The sequence below is a fragment of the Heteronotia binoei genome, chromosome 1, assembly GCF_032191835.1.
Source record: "Heteronotia binoei isolate CCM8104 ecotype False Entrance Well chromosome 1, APGP_CSIRO_Hbin_v1, whole genome shotgun sequence".
Lineage (NCBI taxonomy): Eukaryota > Metazoa > Chordata > Lepidosauria > Squamata > Gekkonidae > Heteronotia > Heteronotia binoei.
Window position 1 is genome coordinate 226,151,489 of NC_083223.1, and position 21,955 is coordinate 226,173,443.

Below are 21,955 nucleotides of genomic sequence, written 5' to 3' on the forward strand. Positions count from 1 at the left end.
ATATTCCACTATATTTTAATGTATTTTTTCCTAATGGCAAACTAGAATGATATATATATTTATGTTACATGTTAAAAGGTAAATTAGTTGGACAGGAAAAACTTCTGGGAAAGAAGTGCCCTCATTTTGACCCAGGTTTATTAGCAATAGAATAATTAACAGGCATTCTCACATTCTGACATGTTACTGCTTTATGGTTTCCCACGCTAATGCAATCCAGATCAAAGGTTTTCTGAATTTGTTAATTTTACTATTCTGCTATTGGTTTTTAACTTTGTACCACTTGGCATTCCAAACCCCACCAGCTATATGTGGCTCTGCTTCCTATACCTCATTCCTCGTCTGAAGAAGTGTGCATGCACACGAAAGCTTACGTTCTGAATAAAACTAAGTTGGTCTTAAAGGTGCAATCGACTCCTATTTTGTTCTACTACTTCAGACCAACACGGCTGCCTACTTGGATCTATCAATAAACCCAAAATGAATGTTTAGAGGTTGTTGGCACTGTTCAAGCACAGTACTCTGCATTTTAGACATGTTCTTAAGCAGTGTAGCATCCTAGCCACTTTGTAACACTTAGCGGAAAACACAGACACAAAGTTCCATCAATTTAAACAGAAAAAAGAGCTTGTGCATATTTTATCATACAGATGAAATTCTTCACCCTCTGAGAAATCAACGTTTGCATCAGCTGGTGCTAAGTCTGTGATACTCAGTGGCTCAGGAGCCACCTGTGGCTCTTCTGAGCACTGTTCCCTAATGTGGCACCCTCTCCATGTTCCAGGAAACCTGTCCAATGGGACTTATGGATGGCTGGTGGCTTGCATCTTGAAACAGCTGCTGCCAGAGGGACTGGAAGACAGGAAAGCTGTGAGTCTTCCTGATCTGTGAGCCTCAAACCAGGGATGGAAGTAAAGGACACATGTTCTGTAACAACCCCTTCTCCACAGCCTCTGCACTTTCATCACAGGACCTAGCTGCCTGCCATGAAAAGAGCAAACCAGATGCAGAGGAGAGACAATAAAATCACCAGCTCCATGGCAGCCTCCCAGGAACTGGTAGTTGTTTTTAATTCCCTTTCCTCATGTCCAGTTCTCTCTCTTCCAAGTGCCTTGGCAATCTCTTTTCTTTCCCAACCTATGGAGCCTCACGCTGAGGAAAGAACAAGAAAGACCTGGAGCTGACTGCAGCTCAGATCATGAGCTACTCAATGCAAAATTCAGGCTTAAACTGAAGAAAACTGGGGAAGCCATTAGGCCATTCAGGTTTGACCTTGATCACATCCCTTATGAATATACAGTGGAGGTGAAGAATAGGTTTAAGGGACTAGAGTTGATAGACAGAGTGCCTGAAGAACTATGGATGGAGGTTCGTGACATTGTACAGAAGGCAGCAATCAGCACCATCCCAAAGAAAAAGAAATGCAGGAAAGCAAAGTGGCTGTCTGATAAGGCTTTACAAATAGCTGAGGAAAAAAGGAAAGCAAAAGGCAAAGGTGAAAAGGAAAGATTCACCCAACTGAATGCAGATTTTCAGAGAACAGCAAGAAGAGATAAGGAGGCCTTCCTGAAGGAACAATGCAAAGCAATAGAGGAAAATAATAGAATAGGAAGGACAAGAGATCTATTCAAGAAAATTGGAGAAATCAAGCGAACGTTTCGTGCAAAGATGGCCATGATAAAGGACAAAAATGGTAGGAATTTAACAGAAGCAGAAGAGATCAGGAAGAGGTGACAAAAATACACAGAAGAATTATACAAGAAGGATCTCAATGTCCCGGACAACCATGACAGTGAAATCGATGACCTTGAGCCAGACATCCTGGGGAGTGAAGTCAAATGGGCTTTAGAAAGCATTACTAACAACAAAGCGAGCAGAGATGATGGTATCCCAGTTGAGCTATTCAAAGTCCTAAAAGATGATGCTGTTAAAGTGATGCACACATTATGTCAACAAATTTGAAAAACACAACAGTGGCCACAGGGTTGGAAAAGATTGGTTTATATTCCAATCCCAAAGAAGAGTAATGCCAAGAAACGTTCAAACCACTGCACTATTGCACCATTGCACTCATTTCACATGCCAGCAAGGTCATGTTAAAGATCCTACAAGCTAGGCTTCAGTAGTATGTAGATCGTGAACTACCAGAAGTTCAAGCTGGGTTTCGGAGAGGTAGGGGAACTAGAGATCAAACTGCCAACATTCGATGGATTATGGAGAAAGCACGGGAGTATCAGAAAAACGTCTATTTCTGCTTCATTGACTATGCTAAAGCCTTTGATTGTGTGGATCACAACAAACTGTGTCAGTCCTTAAAGAGATGGGAGTACCAGACCACCTCACATGTCTCCTGAGAAACCTATATAAGGGTCAAGAAGCAACGGTCAGAACGGGATTTGGAACAACCGATTGGTTTAGAATAGGAAAAGGAGTTCGACAAGGATGTATATTGTCACCCTGCTTATTTAATTTATATGCAGAGTACATCATGCAGAATGTTGGCCTGGATGAAGCACAAGCTGGAATTAAGATTGCCGGGAAAAACATCAACAATCTAAGATATGCAGATGACACTACTCTAATGGCAGAAAGTGAGGAGGACCTAAAGAACCTCTTGTTGAGGGTGAAAGAGGAGAGCACAAAAGTAGGCTTGACACTCAACATAAAAAAAAACGAAGATCACAGCATCTGGCCCCATCACACCTTGGCAAATAGAAGGGGAAGAGATGGAAGTAGTGACAGTCTTCACATTTCTGGGATCCAGGATCACTGCAGATGGTGACTGTAGCCATTAAATTAAAAGACGTTTGCTCCTTGGGAGGACAGCTATGGCGAACTTGGGCAGTATAATAAAAAGTAGAGACATCACCCTGCTAACAAAAGTCTGTATAGTCAAAGCGATGGTATTCCCAGTAGAAATGTATGGCTGTGAGAGCTGGACCATAAGGAAGGCCGAGTGCAGAAGAATAGATGTTTTTGAGATGTGGTGCTGGAGAAGAATCTTGAGAGTCCCTTGGACTGCAAGAAGCTCAAATCAGTCAGTCCTAAAGGAGATCAACCCAGACTGTTCACTGGAAGGTCAGATGCTGAAGCTCAAATACTTTGGCCATCAAATGAGAAGGGAGCACTCCCTGGAGAAGGTCCTGATGCTAGGAAAGACAGAAGGCAAAAGAAGAAGTGGATGGCAAAAGATGAGATGGCTGGACAGTGTTACTGATGTAACAAACACGAATTTGAGCAGACTTCGGAGGATGGTGGAAGACAGGACTTTGTCCATGGGGTCACAAAGAGTCGGACTCAACTGTGCGACTGAACGACATCAGCAGCAGTGAAGTGCTCCCTTTTTAAAGCTTGCAGATATAAAAGATTTACTTTGATGACTGACTTTCCTCATAGTGAGCAATATACAGGCAAATTGGAAGCACAGTGGAAGTGAAATAGAAAAGTCAAAGCCACCTGTTTTTTTGTTAGAGGGATGCAAATTCTTATTACCTCACTGCTTGGCTGAAATGTGATTTGTGTTGATCCTCCTCCTAAATCCAGCATCCCTACACTTCTCTTTGTAGGATCATTCAAGTTGCCTGAAACACATAATTTTTTTGTAATGCAATAGTTATGCAATCTACATTTTTTACAAAATAAACCACAAAAAGCATTATTTGAACTCCTGCAATATCATCTAGTAGATGACCAGGCTGAATTCTTGGGCATGGGAAAACAGCAGGAGGACTAGGGCTTAGTTCCCATGGATGATTTCTGCAGGTGGAGAAGGGGGCAATCCGTTTCACTCCTTCCACTACAAACTTGTAACTCAATTTTTGCTGTTCCCAGGGATTATCTCCCCCCCCCCCACCAGCAGTGATTCAAGGGGTATTTGGGCCATGGTAGGAGGGGGCAGGCAGGGAAGTTGTTCTCCGTGGGTGATCCCTTCTGTCTACAGAATTCTCCAATGGATCAAAAAACAGCAACAAAAACTTCCTCTAAAGAAAGATTCCCTGATAAAAATAATAATAAAAAGAACAGTATCAGTACTTATTCCATTGTTACTCAGTTTTGCTAAACATCACATATATACAATCCCAATAGTCATTTCTTTGATGCAGTTACATGGACAACATTCATATCTCCTTTTTAAAACTTATACAATTTTGGATAACAGATGGCCCACCCCAACCTTCTACTTTCCTGGAATTTGTCCCCTCACTTTTCCATAACATTTGCAGTAACCCAAGAAGTAAAGCCACCATGGAAGAAACTTTTAACAAATCCTTTCCCAACCCACAGCACCATCTACTCAGAGGAAAAACAAGGAATAAAGAGGCGGGGGGGGGGGGGGGGAAGAAAAGGCATTAATTCCCTCAGGGTCCAGAAATTAAAGTTTAATCAAGTTATATGAAACACTCCCATTGCCACATTTCCTATATTTAAAAAATGGAAATCCTGTCTTGATATTCCAATCCACTGATCTGTGTACTTGCAGAATGACAGGGACTTGTGCAATGCTCTGCACATTATAGTAAACATTTTCTATCATGGCAATAACTATCATAAAGAAAAACACAATGTGAGAATGGGTAGCAGGTGCGCCCATGGAGCATGCCATTTGTAGCTACAGAATTTGTCCAATTGTAGAGTCAGAAAAATGCAAAACTATTTCTGAAACAGCATAGTACATAAAAACAAGATGCATGCACAGATTTTAAATGCTTGATTTTAAAAAGAACAGACATATGAACAAATCATTTGTATGACAAGAAAGATATTGGGCAGCAAGGGACCATCCCTGTCTACATTGGCACAGCACTTACATGTAGAGGGATCTCCACAGACATAAGAGTCTGGTCCCTCTCCCCTTCCCTTTAGCATATGCACAGGGGAACTCAGCACTGTACACCACACCAATTCAGGGGATGGGAGGTCTGCACGAGCCTCATTGATGCCTGCCATGTTTTGCCTCCTTTCTGTATTAAGGAACACAAGGTTGTACCTCATGTTTTTTGAAAAAGCAGAGATGGGTAGGGGTGGTCAGGAATGTGCAGAGGCCTCCAGTTTCCTGGCATGGCACTTGGAAAACATATTTGGAGGGAGCTGGTAAGGAGACAGAGAAAATAACTATTTTTGTCCTATGGAGAGAGATCTTCATGCACAGGTATGCTTTAAATTCATTTCTGAATGTTACTTTTATCATCAAGAAACCATATAAAGCACAAAGCAGCAAGCTGTGTGTCACTCTGTCCAATATAATGTATCATTCTAGTGTGAACATTAGAGTTATTTTGGGAATTATATGAATGTAAATATATACATACCTATTCTTTTTTTCCTGTGCTTCTCCAAAATATATTTTAATATAATGGCTCTCCTAGCAATTCCGCTAGGTAGTTTTACAAAACAAATACTATTTAGTTAAGAGTACTTCACTTACAGGTACAAATTGCTTATATCTGCTTATATACATACCAGTTAAAAAGTTGAGCGTTATCCATGCAGAAATACCTGGCAAGAAAAATTCTGAAGTTATGTGAGTTTACACAAAGCAAGTTTTCTACCTTGATTGATAAAACTAAAACAGTTGGAGCGAGGTTTGTTCAGTCATGAATGGGAAACAGAATTCCAGAGCAGATTCGGTTTATGTAACTGCAAAATTGTGAGTACAACAGATCTAAATGGGCTGCATTTGCCAGAGAAATAAACTTCTGTGATCTAGGAGAAAACTCAGTGTTGATGTGAATTTTTATGCATGGAATTCCTCATCTGGCTCTTGAGAAATCCAGCTTTCATTCACACATGGACTTAATTGGTCTATGGCACCAGGGTATATCCTTCTCTTGGAAGCCAGGTGATATTTACACAGCAAAGTGCCCATCTATGCAGCATAAATAACAGCTGAAATAAGGCACAGTTGGTGAAAACAGAAAGTACCACATTTGTTGGATTTTGCCACCTATCATAAACAACTGTGAATTCCAAAGGCAATCTTTTTGCTGTATGATAGCTGCTGCCAAGGAATAAGAATGACCAACTACTAGCAGGATTGGCAGATCTCATACTTGTAACATGTCATCACCTGTACCTCTCTCACATTGTCTCCTCCCTCTACTTCATCCCTGCCAGTCTTTAGGCATTCCTGCCTGGCTCATTGGAGCCTGTCCAAGTGCGCTTGGACAGAGGCTGCCTCTTTCTGCTTGTGTTACTTTGCAGGTATCATGTGAATGGACGACAGTTAAAAATATAAAGGATATTATCAACAACAACCACTGAAGCCCCTATTCCCCAATAGGTCTGTCTACTATACAGAAAAGTTTCAGCATTTTTGGTGGGAGGGAGGAGTATAACGATTCTTAAATCATCTTTTTATCCCCGAATCAAAACAACTGTATGAAATCACTTCAAAGAAACTTAACCTACCTTCATCTTTTCCTTCCATTATGGAGACACAGTCATCCTTTACCAAGAATGGAGACTCGTGAAAAATCTGCTTTACCTAAAATTAAACAAGAGAAGCCATGTTGGACCAGGCCAATAGCCCATCCAGTCCCCATACAGGGGCCAAAACTCTATCTCAGGGGTGTAAGTCATTTGTTATAAGGGCTGGATCTGACATAAATGAGACCTTGTTGGGCCAGGCTGGGCCATGTGTGTACCTATTTAAGATTAGGTAGCAGAGATATAAATGTTATAAAGGACACAGACAAACACAATTAAAGGGTAGGATATAAATTGAGTAAATAAAACATACTTAAAACATTAGCACTCGTTGGTTTTAAAGGTGCTTTCTGTGTATCTCTCCCATGGGATCCAAGAAACTGGGCAAAGGAAGCTCTGGCTCTTTCCTTCCTTCCCCAGGGGGCCAGGAGAGGGAGGAGTCTCAGCCAGTAGAAGGAAGAAAGACTTGGCTCAGTAGCTCTGCTGTGCAATTGAAAGAGGCTGGCAAAGCAAGCTTTCCCTCCCCCTTCCTCCCCAAGGGAGAAGCCTCAGCCAATGGAGAAAATAGAGACTTTGCTTTGTAGCTCCTGTGCAATTGAGCAAGCCTGGCAAAGCAAGCTGTGATGCAGAAGGAATCGAGAAAAAGAATGAAGTAGATGACAGCCAGTTGCTCGGGGGCCTGATAGGAGCCCTACAAGGGCCTGATTCGCCCCCCCCCCCCAGTTGCATGTTTGACACTCCTGGTCTATCTCATGCATAATTCTGTAAAACTCTATCATGTTACCCCTCAATTGCTGTTTCTCCAAGCTAAAGACTCTAACCTCCTAAGCCTTTGTGGCCTTTTGATATTATTTGGGCACTGGAGTCACTTATTTCTATCTGACATGGGGCTTTTTGCTATTAATTGTTGATACTATTTATTGTTTTATTTTGATGGTTTTATGATGTAAGCCACCCTAAGCCCATTTTTGGGATAGGGTGGGATATAAATTGAGTAAATAAATTGCCCTTTCTTGCACCTTTTCTAATACTATAATATCTTTTTTGAGGTACAGTGACCAGAACTGTACACAATATTCCAAATTAGGCCCCCACCATAGATTTATACAGGGGCATTCTGTAATCCCCATCATAGCATTTACCATTTTTTTATGGCAGCCTCACAGTGAGTCAACATCTTCAATGAGTTATCTACCACATCTCCAAGATTCCTCTTCTGGTTGGTTACCACCAGTTCAGACCTCATCAACGTATATTTAGTTAGGATTCTTGGCTCCAGTGTGCCCATGATGAACCTCATTTGCCATGTTGACACCCATTCTCCCAGCCTTGACAGATCCCTCTGGACCACCTCAAAGTCCTTGGTTTTCACTGCCCTGAACAATTTAGTGTCATCCACAAATTAAGCCACTTCCCTGCTTAATCCCAACTCCAGATAATTAATGAACAATTTAAAAAGCACCAGATCTAGTACTGAGAAGTGCGGTACCCCATTGCTTATCACCTTTCCATAGGGAAAACTGCCAATTTATACTCACTCAGTTTCCTGTTAATTAACCAGTTTTTAACACACAAAAGGACTTGTCCTCTTATCTCATGACTTCTGAGTTTACTTAGGAGACTTTCGTGTGGGACTTTATAAAAACTTTCTGACATCCAATTTTGCCTCTTACATAAAGGAATGTGACCCAACACATCTCCGGAATATTAAAACATACAAGAAAGCTCACACAGATGGAGACATTTATCTATGTATCTTTGGCTCAGAGTTTTTTTTAGGCAAGAAGCAAACTCTTCAAATGGACCTGGAAAACCAGACATAATAACCAACAGAGATCCTTCAGATACAGCATTGTTCCCTGTGGCTGCTTACAGCTGCAGTCAGATTTTGAACCAGTTGTAATCTTCAGATTTATTATTTATAATCCACCTTTCTCACTGAGACTCAAAGCAGACTATAAAGAAAAGATGAAAAAAATCAATCACACAGCTTAACTGTATTCAAACTGTTCTTAAGGGCTGTATCCTCATAATGTGCAGTCTAATAATTAAGTCAGGAACGTTTCCAGGCATATATGACAGTGGACAGATTTTTATTATCTACAGGAAAGGGCAATGAAACATATTCCTTGAAACTGCTAGAGTTTGGGCTTCTAGGAATAATACTGGATCAGAAAACAGCCCCAGACCACAATGTTGATGAGACAGAACAGGCAAATATCAGGGTCAAAGATCAATGCAATCAGTGGGATGATACATCTGAAAAGTTATATAATAATACCAGAATAGCAGAAATTTGAAACAAAGCTGTCATCTGGACAAAGCGTAAATTGTAAACATGACATGTTAAACAATGCAAACATGGCAACATATAAGTAGAAACACAATGCAATTTCCTGATATGATGTAGCCTTATTTCCTTTATAAAAAGGGTCTCCTGAACAACTGTGCTTTACAAATTTTGCAAAATGCCAGGAGTATGGGAGGCTTCCTGACCTCCCCAGGCAGGCCATTCCACAGGATGAGGGCCTTGTCTATATATGTGCCTTCTCTGTAGTGGCCCTCATCCTGTGGAATGGCCTGCCTGGGGAGGTCAGGAAGCCTCCCATACTCCTGGCATTTTGCAAATAAGGAAATAAGGCTACATCATATCAGGAAATTGCATTGTGTTTCTACTTATATGTTGCCATGTTTGCATTGTTTAACATGTCATGTTTACAAAAGGGTCTGAGGCCATGGAGAGTTTTGTATGTGATAGCCAATACCTTGAATTGAGCTTGGTAACTGATGGGTGGCCAATGCAATGAGTGCAGAATAGGTATAACATGTTCTGCCTAACTCCTGAGCTGCAGCATTCTGCACTAACTGGAGTTTCCAAGATAATTTAAAAGGGAGACCTATGTAAAATGTATTACAATAGTCTTGCAGTCATCATAGCATGAATCCAGATGGCGAGGTCACCCAAGTGCAGGTATGGAGCCATATACTGGGTAAACTAAGCTGGAAAACAATTTTTTTCCAGCTGCATTAATTTCCATCTCTAGTAGCAATATAACCCCTAGATGCTTGACTGAGTCAGCAAGAGTCAGCTGAACTGAATCAAAAGTGAGAAGCACAATATTATTCAAGACCTCAGGCTTCCCAGCCAACATTACCTCCATCTAATCTGGGTTCAGTTTCAGTCACTCCAGTCAAGCAGGGGATTTGGATGGAGAGATACAGAGCTCAGTATCATCAGCATATTGATGACACCAAAATCCAAAGGTATGAATGATTTCCGAAGAGCTTTACAAACAAGGGCCGCCCTGAGCCTGCCTCGGTGGGGAGGGCGGGGGTATAAATTTAATAAAACCTAAAACCTAAACCTAGAAGAAGATGCCCCATCAACAGATCTCTACTCTATTTACTTATTTCTTTCTTATCCATCTCCACATCACCACTACTAGTAAAAGAGATCACGGCTAAACATTACTAGCTTTACAAAGAAAATGAATAATACAGCAGATAAGATTGCATCCTATGGTTTTCCATAGGACAACTCCCAAACTAAAGATAAATTTGCAACCAGATTCAGATTATTTATCATTATGGTACATAACCAATAAAAACAATTTAAGTTGCAACCCTGTAAATGTGATCCACGTGGAATAATTTAAACCAGTTCAAGGCATATAATTTGATGGCTACTTCTACCTCTGAATGCCTCAACAGGATGGCATGGTTTGTTGTATCAGAGGCTGCAGATAAAACCAGTTGAAGCAACAAAGGAACATGGCCTATGTCTACCATCAGACAGAGGTCATCAACCAAAGCTACCATGACTGTCTCTGTCCCACAACCTGCCCTGAATCCACAATGAAAAGGGTCCAGAGCAGATGAATTATCTAGGAAAACCTGGAGCTGGTTCACTACTGGTCTCTCAAATCACTTTATCCAGAAAAGGCAAGACAGAGCGATCATTGGCTATATATATGCAGGGCCAGTGCTAGACTTTTTGGTGCCCTAGGCAAGGCTACCATTTGTGCGCCCCCCGCCCCCCAATCTCCAGGTACTTTCCAACCCAGAGCTGGCAACCCTTGGTGAAGTTCAGTTGGCTAATGAAAGAGAACCATGTAAAGTTTCTCCCTTATATCCATCAGGACTATTTTTTTTAAAAAAAATTGTGGAGCAGGCAGAAATTCTACAAGTGAAGCACTTCATATAATGCATCTGATTACATGAGTTTTGCTCACAAAAGGTTATGGGGTGACAAATTTTATTAGCCTTTAAAGTATGACTGATCTCCTTTCACATCTCTACATCCTCATGTGGGGGGGTGGGGGTGGACTGCTGAATTGCTCCGTGCCATGGAGATGTTCCTAGTAGGGAAGGGAATGCAAAAACTTCTGCTCTGTCACCTCTGATCACTGAGGTGGCCTGATTCCTTATTTCTTTTAGCATGCCAGGGTCTGCGATGACAGATGGGTATTCTGCCAGTGAGGGACAGTTGGCCCTTCCCTTCTCCCAGGGTGTGGGGAAAGGGAAAACGTGGGGGAAAATGTCACTTTTGGCTCTGAGGGATCCCCTCCGATCCCTCAGAGCCAGAGCCGAAAGGACAGTTGGCCCTTCCCTTCCCCTGCACCTTGGAGGGCATGGAGGAAGGGAAAACGCCACTTTCAGCTCTGAAGGATCCTTCAGAGCCAAAAGAGCAGCGGAGGCTCCGGGAAGGCATGAGCAAGCGGGGAGGGGACGCCTGCCTCTTGTCCCTGCAGGGTGCTGGCGCCCTAGGCCTGCATTTATATGGTTTTTCAAAGTAGCAGATGGATAATTGCCTCTTTGAGTGGATGCCCTAAGGTAGTTATTGATTAATATACATCAAGGGTTCACAGATGAGCTTCTTAAATGATTTTAGCAGCCAGGATAGGCAAAATGCCAGCATATAAATGGAGGCCTTCAAGGATCCAAGGATCCCGATAACATCCATCCTGGTAATTCGGCCAAAATGGTCCATAAGCAGACCAGATATATATCAGACATTTATTTTGCCTTGCCTGTATTACAACTAGCATTCAAATCAGAGTGTATTCTTGAAATTTTATCAGCAATGTGTTTGGCAAAAGTATAACAGCTAGTTGTCTGTTCAGGAGATACTAAAGGTTCATATTTAGGAGTCATAAAATGTCTAAATATCTTAAACCGGAATCCCCACTGTGGTGCCTCTGGATGCCATGATGCCCTCTGCACCTTTCCTGGTGCCTACCAAATGTTTTTAGAAAGTGGGTGGCCAGATGAAGGTCTTGATCAGCAGTACTTCTGAGTAACCACTGGAGATCTCAAAAGGACTAAAATATTGTTTTAGTGGCAGCTGCATATGTAGTGTCACTATTATTCCTTTCTCACTTCTCCTCCCCAGTGTATTTTTAAAATAACCCCTCTTCTCTCCTGCACTTGGGATTCCTATTTCTATGTATGGCTCCACCTCCAGCAGCAGCCATTTTGTAGCTGGCCCTGCTTCTTGCAGCAGCCATTTTGTGGTTGCAATCTACCACCCTATGTTAGATGTCCAAATGAGCCACAGGCTCAAAAAGGTTGGGGATCCCTGCCTTAAACAACAGAGGTGGTCATGAGCCAGCAGATGCAAAGGTTGCAGAGAAGCGAATTTTTTTTTTGCTACTATCACTGCTGCTGTATAGTAGTAGAAAAGAGTAAAAATCCAGTAGCACTTTAAAGTCTAATAAAATTTGTGGGAGGGTATGAGCTTTCATGAGTCTTTAGAGGAGAGCAGTGACTCATAAAAGCTCTTAACTTCCCACAGACTTTTTAGTCTTTCAGTTGCTACTGCACTCTTACCCTTTTCTACTGCTACAGACAGACTAAAATGGCTACCCACCTTGCTGCGGCATAGATCTTCCTTTAAACCATACTCTGGGACTTCCCTTGTCTTTAGAATTTAAATTAGGATTATAAATGATATTTTACCTGTACAACTACTGATTTAATTAAAATATTCTAATATTTATACCATGATCCATTAATTAATAAACTTCAAGAATAATATTGGATAACAGAAATGACTGCATTGGTAATGCATTATGCAGTTAATGTTAAATCATCCAGAGGCTTAGAGTTACGCATTATAGGTATGCTAATAACACTGCTATGTGTTTCCTGAAGGTAAGCTAGTTTGGTCAGCATCTGGATGGGAGACTTCCTAGGAACCCCATGTAATCTGCCCTAAGAAAATTGGAACATTAAAGTAACTAAACAATGTTGTAGTTGTTTTAAAGAAAAAGTACCTTATCCAGCAATTCTTGTGCTTTTTCTCCTGGAAGTAGCCTTAAACCAGCTGTTGCTTTAAGGACTAAAGGGGTGGACTTCCATAATGACATAGGAACAACTTCCTTAGCAACTGTAAGCAGCTCATTTATTCCTTGAACACTCTGAAGAGACAAAACAAATCACAATATTGCTTGTTTAGCAGCTAAATAATTATTTAGTGAGAGATGCATATGTATTAACATTCAGATATGTTTTACTATTATTTATCATTACCTGCCTAGGACCATGATATAAGAAAATACTTACACTTGACATTTTTCAAAGTCAACTAAACCTCCAAAAGCTCAACTTTCCTTTTGCCAGAGGCCCAACCCTGCTTTCAAATCCAGATCCAGTCTGCTGCCATCTTTATGATGCCCATACTTCTTTTCTAAGTCACAGCATACTTACAGTATGTCACAGAAGTGAGTACACCCCTTCACATTTTGTAAATATTTAACTATAACTTTTCATGTGACAACACTGAAAAAATGACTAGCTATCACTTGGCTACAATGTAAAGTAGTGAGTAAAGGTAGTCCCCTGTGCAAGAACCAGTCGTTTTCGACTCTGGGGTGATGTCGCATCACAACGTTTTCACGGCAGACTTTTTACAGGGTGGTTTGCCATTGCCTTCCCCAGTCATCTACACTTTCCCCCCAGCAAGCTGGGTACTCATTTCACCGACCTCGGAAGGATGGAAGGCTGAGTCAACCTGGAGCCGACTTCCGCTGGGATCGAACTCAGGTCGTGAGCAGAGGATTCCGACTGCAGTACTGCAGCTTTACCACTAACAGTGTAAATGTGCTGTCTCTTCAAAATTACGCAACACACAGCCATTTAATGTCTAAACTGCTGGCAACAAAAGTGAGTGCACCCCTAAGTGATAATGTCCACATGGGGCCCAAAGTGTCAATATTTTGTGTGGCCACCATTATTTTCCAGCACTGCCTTAACCCTCTTGGGCATAGAGTTCACCAGAGCTTCACAGGTTGCCACTGGAGTCCTCTTCCACTCCTCCATGACGACGTCATGTAGCTGGTGGATGTTAGAGACCTTGTGCACCTCCACCTTCCGTTTCAGGATGCCCCACAGATGCTCAAAAGGGTTAGGTCTGGAGACATGCTTGGCCAGTCTATAACCTTAACCTTCAGCTTCTTTAGCAAGGCAGTGGTCATTCTGGAGGTGTGTTTGGGGTCGTTATCATGTTGGAATACTGCCCTGCAGCCCAGTCTCCAAAGGGAGGGGATCATGCTCTGCTTCATGACATTCCCACCACCATGCTTGACTGTAGGGAAGACACACTTGTCTTTGTATTCCTCACCTGGTTGCCGCCACACATGCTTGACACCATCTGAACCAAATAAGTTTATCTTGGTCTCATCGGGCCACAGGACATGGTTCCAGAAAACCATGTCCTTAGCCTGCTTGTCTGCAGCAAACCATTTGCGGGCTTTCTTGTGCATCATCTTTAGAAGAGGCTTCCTTCTGGGACGACAGCCCTGCAGAACAATTTGATGCGGTGTTCGGCGTATGGTCTGAGCACTGACAGGCTGACCCCCCACCCCTTCAACCTCTGTAGTAATGCTGGCAGCACTCATATGTCTATTTCCCAAAGCCAACCTCTGGGTATGACGCTGAGCATGGGCACTCAACTTCTTTGGTCGACCATGGCGAGGCCTGTTCTGAGTGGAACCTGTCCTGTTAAACCGCTGTATAGTCTTGGCCACCGTGCTGCAGCTGTTTCAGGGTCTTGGCAATCTTCTTATAGCCTAGGCCATCTTTATGTAGAGCAACAATTGGTTTTTTCTGCTCCTCAGAGAGTTCATTGCCATGAGGTGCCATGTGGAACTTCCAGTGACCAGTATGAGGGAGTGAAAGCGATAACCTGCTCCCCCTTCACACATGATACCTTGTACCACTAACGAGTTACATGACACCAGGGAGGGGAAAAGGCTACTTGGGCCCCATTTGGACATTATCACTTAGGGGTGTACTCACTTTTGTTGCCAGCAGTTTAGACATTAATGGCTGTGTGTTGTGTAATTTTGAGGGGACAGCACATTTGCACTGTTATACAAGCTGTAGACTCACTACTTCACATTGTAGCCAAGTGTCATTTCTTCAGTGTTGTCACATGAAAAGATACACTTAAATATTTTCAAAATGTGAGGGGGTGTTCTCACTTCTGTGACATACTGTATTTCAGATAAGGGCCATGCATCCAGTACAATGGCTCCAAACTACCTCAAGAAAAAGTATGCCACAGAAATCTCTCATTTTAGCAGGGACATAACTGTGGGACATAACTGATGCTAGCTCTGGTCAACACTTCACAACAACTGATGTAATCTGTTGACCAGTCACAGCCTTTAACAGTCTGAGCTAGAGTTGCCATGTCTGACTCAAGAAATACCTTGGGACCTTGGGAGTGAAGCCAGGAGACTTTGGGGTGGAGCCTGGAGAAAGGCTGTGACAAGCATGACTGAACTCCAAAGGGAGTTCTGACCATTACATTAAAAGTGGATTGAAAGTGAATTGGAAGTGCTGTAATTAGTGTGTGTATGAAAGCATCTCCCATGTCTTACTTTTTCCCTGTGTCCTTGGGCCTCTTTGCATGCCTTCTCCCAAACTGATAGGCTATTTTACACTTCCAATCCTGGCTGCACAGATGGCTAGGGGGCCAATCCCATCTCTGGGGTCTGTCTCTATGAATGCCTGCCAACATTCTGTTACCCAATCCTATAATGTTTTGCTCCGCTGCAAAGGTATTAATATTTATCAATCTCTCCCTTTTGACAGTGAAATCCAATTGACTCTGCAGTCCCAAATTAAGAGTATGCATTTCCTTTCCTGAATGCATCAAACAGGTCTTTGTAGCTGTTTTCACAATGTTAAGTGTGTTTTCTTTGAAGTTGCTCCTTATCCATAACAGTTTTTTCCAAATGGTTAAACTATACGGACTTTAGTTGGCAGAGTGATGTTTCTACTTTTTGTGATATTGCCTATGTTCACCATAGCTGTCCTCCCAAGGAGCAAACATCTTTTAATTTCATGGCTACAGTCACCATCTGCAGTGATCTTGGATCCCAGAAATGTGAAGTCTGTCACTACTTCTATGTCTTCCCCTTCTATCTGTCAAGGCGTGACGGGGTCAGATGCCATGATCTTAGTTTTTTTGACGCTGAGTTTCAAGCCTACTTTTGTGCTCTCCTCTGACTCAGCTTTCCATCCTTCCAAGGTCGGTCAAATGAGTACCCAGTTTGCTGGTGGGAAAGCGTAGATAACTGGGGAAGGCAATGGCAAACCACCCCGTCAAAAGTCTGCTGTAAAAACGCTGTGAAAGCAATGTCACCCCAGAGTCAGAAACGACTGGTGCTTGCACAGGGGACCTTTCCTTTCCTTTCCTTTTCAACCTCAACAAGAGGTTCTTTAGGTCCTCCTCACTTTCTGCCATTAGAGTGGTGTCATCTGCATATCTGAGGTTGTTGATGTTTTTCCCGGCAATCTTAATTCTAGCTTGTGCTTCATCCGGGCCAGCATTCCGCATGATGTACTCTGCATATAAATTAAATATGCAGGGTGACAATATACATCCTTGTTGAACCCCCTTTCCTATTCTAAACCAATCATTTGTTCCATATCCCGTTCTGAGCGTTGCTTCTTGACCCTTATATAGGTTTCTCAGGAAACATGTGAGATGGGCTAGTACTCCCATCTCTTTAAGGCCACAGTTTGTTGTGATCCACACAATCAAAGGCTTTAGCATAGTCAATGAAGAAGAAGTAGATGTTTTTCTGATACTCCTGTACTTTCTCCATAATCCATCGAATGTTGGCAATTTGATCTCTAGTTCCTCGACCTCTCTGAAACCCAGCTTGAACTTCTGGTAGTTCCCGATCTACATACTGCTGAAGCCTAGCTTGTAGGATCTTTAACATGACCTTGCTGGCATGTAAAATGAGTGCAATGGTGCAATAGTTTGAACATTCCTCGGCATTAGATTGAAACATAAACAGATCTTTTCCAATCCTGTGACCACTGTTGCATTTTCCAAATTTGCTGACATAATGTGTGCATCACTTTAACAGCATCATCTTTTAAGACTTTGAATAGCTCAATTGGGATACTGTCATCTCCATTCGTTTTGCTGTTAGTAATGCTTTCTAAGGTCCATTTGACTTCACACTCCAGAATGTCTGGCTCAAGGTCAGCTATTTCACTGTCATGGTTGTCAAGGACATTGAGATCCTTCTTGTATAATTCTTCTGTATATTCTTGCCACCTCTTCCTAATCTCTTCTGCTTCTGTTAGGTCCCTACCGTTTTTGTCCTTTATCATGGCCATCTTTGCACAAAATGTTCCCTTGATTTTTCCTTATCTCTCCTTGCTGTTCTCTGAAAATCTGCATTCAGTTGGGTGAATCTTTCCATTTCACCTTTGCCTTTTGCTTTTCTTCTTCCCTCAGCTATTTGTAAAGCCTCATCAGACAGTCACTTTGCTTTCTTACATTTCTTTTTCTTTGGGATGGTGCTGATTGTTGCCTTCTGTACAATGACATGAACTTTCATCCATAGTTTTTCAGGCGCTCTATCAACTCTAGTCCCTTAAACCTATTCTTCACCTCCACTGTATATTCATAAGGGATGTGATCAAGGTCAAACCTGAATGGCCTAATGGCTTCCCCAGTTTTCTTCAGTTTAAGCCTGTATTTTGCAATGAGTAGCTCATGATCTGAGCTGCAGTCAGCTCCAGGTCTTTTTTTTGCTGACTGTAAGGAGCTTCTCCATCTTTGACTGCAGAGTATATAATCAATCTGATCTCTGTGTTGCCCAACAGGTGATGTCCATGTGTAGAGTCGCCTTTTAGGCTGTTGGAAGAGGGTGTTTGTTATGACCATCTTGTTCTCTTGACAAAACTCTATTAGCCTTTGCCCGGCTTCATTTTGTTCTCCAAGGCCAAACTTGTCAGTTGTTCCAGTTACCTTTTGACTTCCTACTTTGGCATTCCAGTCCCCTATGATGAGGAGGACATCTTTTTTTGGTGTTAATTCTAGGTGTTGTAGATCTTCATAGAACTGGTCCACTTCAGCCTCTTCTGCATCAGTGGTTGGGGCACAAACTTTGATTACTGTGATATTGAATGGTTTGCCTTGGATATGGACCGTGAACAGATGTCAGTGCAAAACCCTAACAGGTACCCCATCTCCAGGGGCTCAACTTGAAAGGGATGGAGGGGAAACCAAACACTGAGAGGACAGGAAAGGAAGGGCCAGGAATCTGGCTAACCCAGTGGCCTCATCTGCTTTCCCCATTTCTGTTGCATGAGGCACTGCCTCCCATGTCAGCTCCCACAACTGAGACCAGAGATGCATATCTATGAGGGTGGCTCAAGTCAGCCCCTCCCACCACCACTGCCCATGTTATCAGGGCCACATTATTATTTTTGTGGGCCCCCATCAGGGGAGGGTGGGATAGAGATATAATAAAGTAACAAAATAAATCAAAGATTTCAGGTTTTCACGGCTGGTAACATCATTAGGGTTTGTAGAATCTTTCGGGCTCAAGTTGAGAACGAAACGTCTGGAAGGAAAACTTTCTCCAGTAGAACACGGCACTTGAGCCCGAAAGATTCTACAAACCCTAACAAAATAAATATTAACAATTATTTTGATATAACTTTAAATACTTCTACTTTTCTGTTTTAGGCAAAATGTAATAGATTTTCTGGTTCATTTTGTTCTGTGTTTTTAATCAAGGTTATAGACTAGTTTGGTTGCCCAGAGCTACTCTGAAAAAGTTAACTTTCTCTTTAGGTGCTTTCCATCACCTTTTTTTTCATAAAGGTATGTGAACTTGGGTCAGCAAAATAAAATGCTATGGTCCCCAACACAAATGCACCTGCTTAGAATTACAATCAAATTAAAGCTGGTGAGCCTGCTTTCACATAAACTGGGCTGTAATCATGGTCTGGACTGTACTACTCAGCACTTATGTCTTAAAATGACAACCACTTCTAGCTCACAGTGCTGACCATCTAGTATATCACCATGTCCTAGGCAGGGAATGGTAGATTACTAAAACCTACAGCTCTTGTTGGTCTCTAAGGTGCTACTGGACTTTAATCTGTTCTACTCTGGATCAGCACATATACCCACTTGTGCAGGAAGGAGACCATTAAAAGTTCATGTGCTTTTTAAGATAGTCATTCTCACCACTTTTACAGTGTTTACATTGCAAGGCAGCAGTTATAAAGCTACAAGACTTAAACATGTTCAGGTATCTAGACTGCCAGCAACAGCACTATTCTATATTATCTGGGAAAGGGCTAGAAGAACTGAATTGTTCAATTTTGAGAGAACAGAAAATGAGAAACATGTGTGCCCTGCTAGAGATGTAAAATTCAAATTACCTCATCAACATTGTTGGCATATGCAGACAGACCCGGTTTCAGTGCTTTGAAGGTTTCATCAGTTACTTTTGGAGCTTCTGTTGGAAAACAAATTCTAGTTTCAAAAGAGTTAATCCATATACAATGTAGAAGTTTGCAGATTAAAATACAGAGGCCAATATTACCTCAAAAGGATTAATATGAAACCCCACTGTATCTTATATTAATTGCAATGCAGACAGTGCTTTCAGAAATTATTTTTGTAGTGAATCCCAAGCTTGCAATAGCAAAGTATTTGCACCACAGACTACTGTGCACAAATGTATGTAGTATGTTCCACCCATTATCACACCTGAATATTTATACCTCTTGGCTCACTTCAAGTTGGAGTTGCAACGAACAGCAAATAAAGAACACTATGTAACAGGGGTGGCCAACGGTAGCTCTCCAGATGTTTTTTCCCTACAACTCGCATCAGCCCCAGCCAGCATGGCCAATGGCTGGGGCTGATGGGAGTTGTAGGCAAAAAACATCTGGAGAGCTACCGTTGGCCACCCCTGCTATATAAGACATATCGTTCCAGTTCAGTGCTTTCTCCCATCCCAAAGCTTTAGCCTCATGTGGATGGAAGCAGATTGATAACAAATATTGCTCTCTACTTTTTGTTCGGTATTCTGTGGTGCCCTTTGCATCTCTTGGCTTTTATCAAGAAGTATAATGATCCGGGAAAGAATGTAAAAACATACGGAACCCAAGACAAAACCCTAGCAAACTGTAATTAAAAAAACACCTTGTACATCTTAATACATGGACCTACACAATGCACCCCATAGAGAGTTTTGCCAGATATATTTTAATATGTAATTATTTTACTGATTATTCTTCTCATGAGAAAACATTAACTAGCTGGTTAAATTTGCTATTTCTATTTTAGTCCCAAAACAGCAATCTGTGCAACAGGCCATCTTATATATTTTGGTGCACATATTTTTCTAATAATTCTAAATACTTTGAACCACAATATTTTTAAACATCAGGAAAGGTGGAGGAAAGAATTGCAAGGAAGCCCTCAAACTGACTTCTTTGCAGCTAAGGAGTACAGAAGCAAAGACTCAAACAAATACTCTTTACCTCAAATTTCAGTGGCAAGTCTCCACTGAAACAAGAAAATGCCTGCTTTAAGGAAATCCATCACAGGAACATAATTTAAATAATTCAGACCATGTGTCTTGTTATTGAAGAACTGATTTAGAAAAGAAAATCAACACTGTAAAATACCACTCAAGTAACCTTAGCCTTAACTGTACATCAAGCAGAATCGTTTGAGAAGTTGGCTAACAAATGGATTATACACACAGAGAGACATTAATGCAAGTAGAAAGGCTTGAATGCTTGTTTCCATACTACAACACATTGTTAATTGCCTTTCAACCCTTCCTTCTATTCACATTTGAAAATATTTACTAAGCTATATGATGTCATTTGTTTTTCGTCAACAAATGAGCATCAAAATTAGCATGAGAATCTATAGCCTGGCACTTATTAGTAGTACAAGAAAGTTTTAACCCAAATAGTTTGATCTACCTTGTGGATTTTGGGTAAATTTGTATATGTGTATTCGAGTTCCAGTACTTCCAGCATCGAACATAATTCCATAAAGAACCTCCTCATCTGTTCTTGATGGCTCACTATTGAGATGATTTTTCAAATCAACCACAGCACGTTCTGTTGTTTCCAGTACGGGTTTGAGGTCACTCCATTTCACATAAGCAACAATAATAATTGCACATCCAAAAATTCCACAAGCGTAATATAATTTTGGTATCTTCATGGCTTGCTTTGATTGCTTTGTTTTCTCCTTTCACTTTAGCCTGGAGTTGCCTGTGACACATCTACATTTAAAAAGAAATAATATCATCAGTTGCACATTAAAGAAGCACCAATTAAAAAAGGAATGAAACAAAATAATGTGCATCTGAAGCAAAATGGAGGGACTTTCATACTCCATATTTTTTTTATGTTTTCCAAGAAAATATTTGTCAAGTTGCATTGACTGGAAGTTTTCGCTCATTAGCAGAAAATTACAGGTGCAAACTGAGTGAGAACCATAAATAAGTAATTATAGAAGAAACATGTTTAAAGAGAGATGCCTAATATAAAAATATGAAGTAAGCATTCATTTAGATTTAAGTTTAAGATATTAGATGGTTACTAAGAATTTTAGTGGAAAGCAGGCAATAAATCCATAGACACCACTCCGTTAGATGATGAGAAGGGTTGTGTGTCATTGTGTTTTGTAAATTTTAAATCTGAATTTATAAGCTGTCACAAGCAGGGGTATAATTATTATAACAAACAAACAAATTTGTATATGAAGTTCATTTGCAATAATACAGTACCAATCATACCAGTTCAGTATTCCAAGAGGTGACTGCCCAGATCTACTTGATCAATCCTCTGGTATATTCTTCACTTGCAATGTGGTGAGATTCTAACAAATGCAATTATATTCTAATATTTATACCATTTTGTTGTGTAGGATCCCTTTTAACTGATTAGTATGTTCACTCTTTGATCTTGTTTAATCCTCACCAGCAATAGCCCTAGGCAAGAACAAACACCAAAAAGAGATTTCATTGTGTTCCTGATATGGGGAGGCTGATGTTGACCTTTCCTTTATCTTAGTTCTCTTTGGCTTGCATAGTTTGTGCCTGGAACAAGACATACAGACTACACTTGTGTTCATGTTATGGCTTAGAACCAAACGGTTGTAGGCATGCTGATAACCCCTAAACCTAAAAATAAAAGTAAATTCCGGTGGATTAATCTGAAGCACAGAACA

General features: G+C 41.3%; 1 protein-coding gene across 1 annotated transcript in view; it reads right to left on the reverse strand.

Annotated features, from left to right (window-relative positions):
- Positions 1–21,620, reverse strand: part of ENTPD6 (ectonucleoside triphosphate diphosphohydrolase 6) — a 35,694-nt gene extending 14,074 nt beyond the window's left edge. The window contains exons 1-7 of the mRNA XM_060248782.1: positions 21,513–21,620; positions 20,698–21,005; positions 19,135–19,211; positions 12,702–12,845; positions 6,409–6,484; positions 5,461–5,496; positions 3,493–3,581 (exon numbers count right to left, since the gene is read on the reverse strand). Coding sequence (XP_060104765.1) covers positions 3,493–3,581; positions 5,461–5,496; positions 6,409–6,484; positions 12,702–12,845; positions 19,135–19,211; positions 20,698–20,944 — 669 coding nt within the window. The 5' untranslated portion in view covers positions 20,945–21,005; positions 21,513–21,620. The remainder of the gene's footprint in view (positions 1–3,492; positions 3,582–5,460; positions 5,497–6,408; positions 6,485–12,701; positions 12,846–19,134; positions 19,212–20,697; positions 21,006–21,512) is intronic.
- Positions 21,621–21,955: the final 335 nt, after the last annotated feature.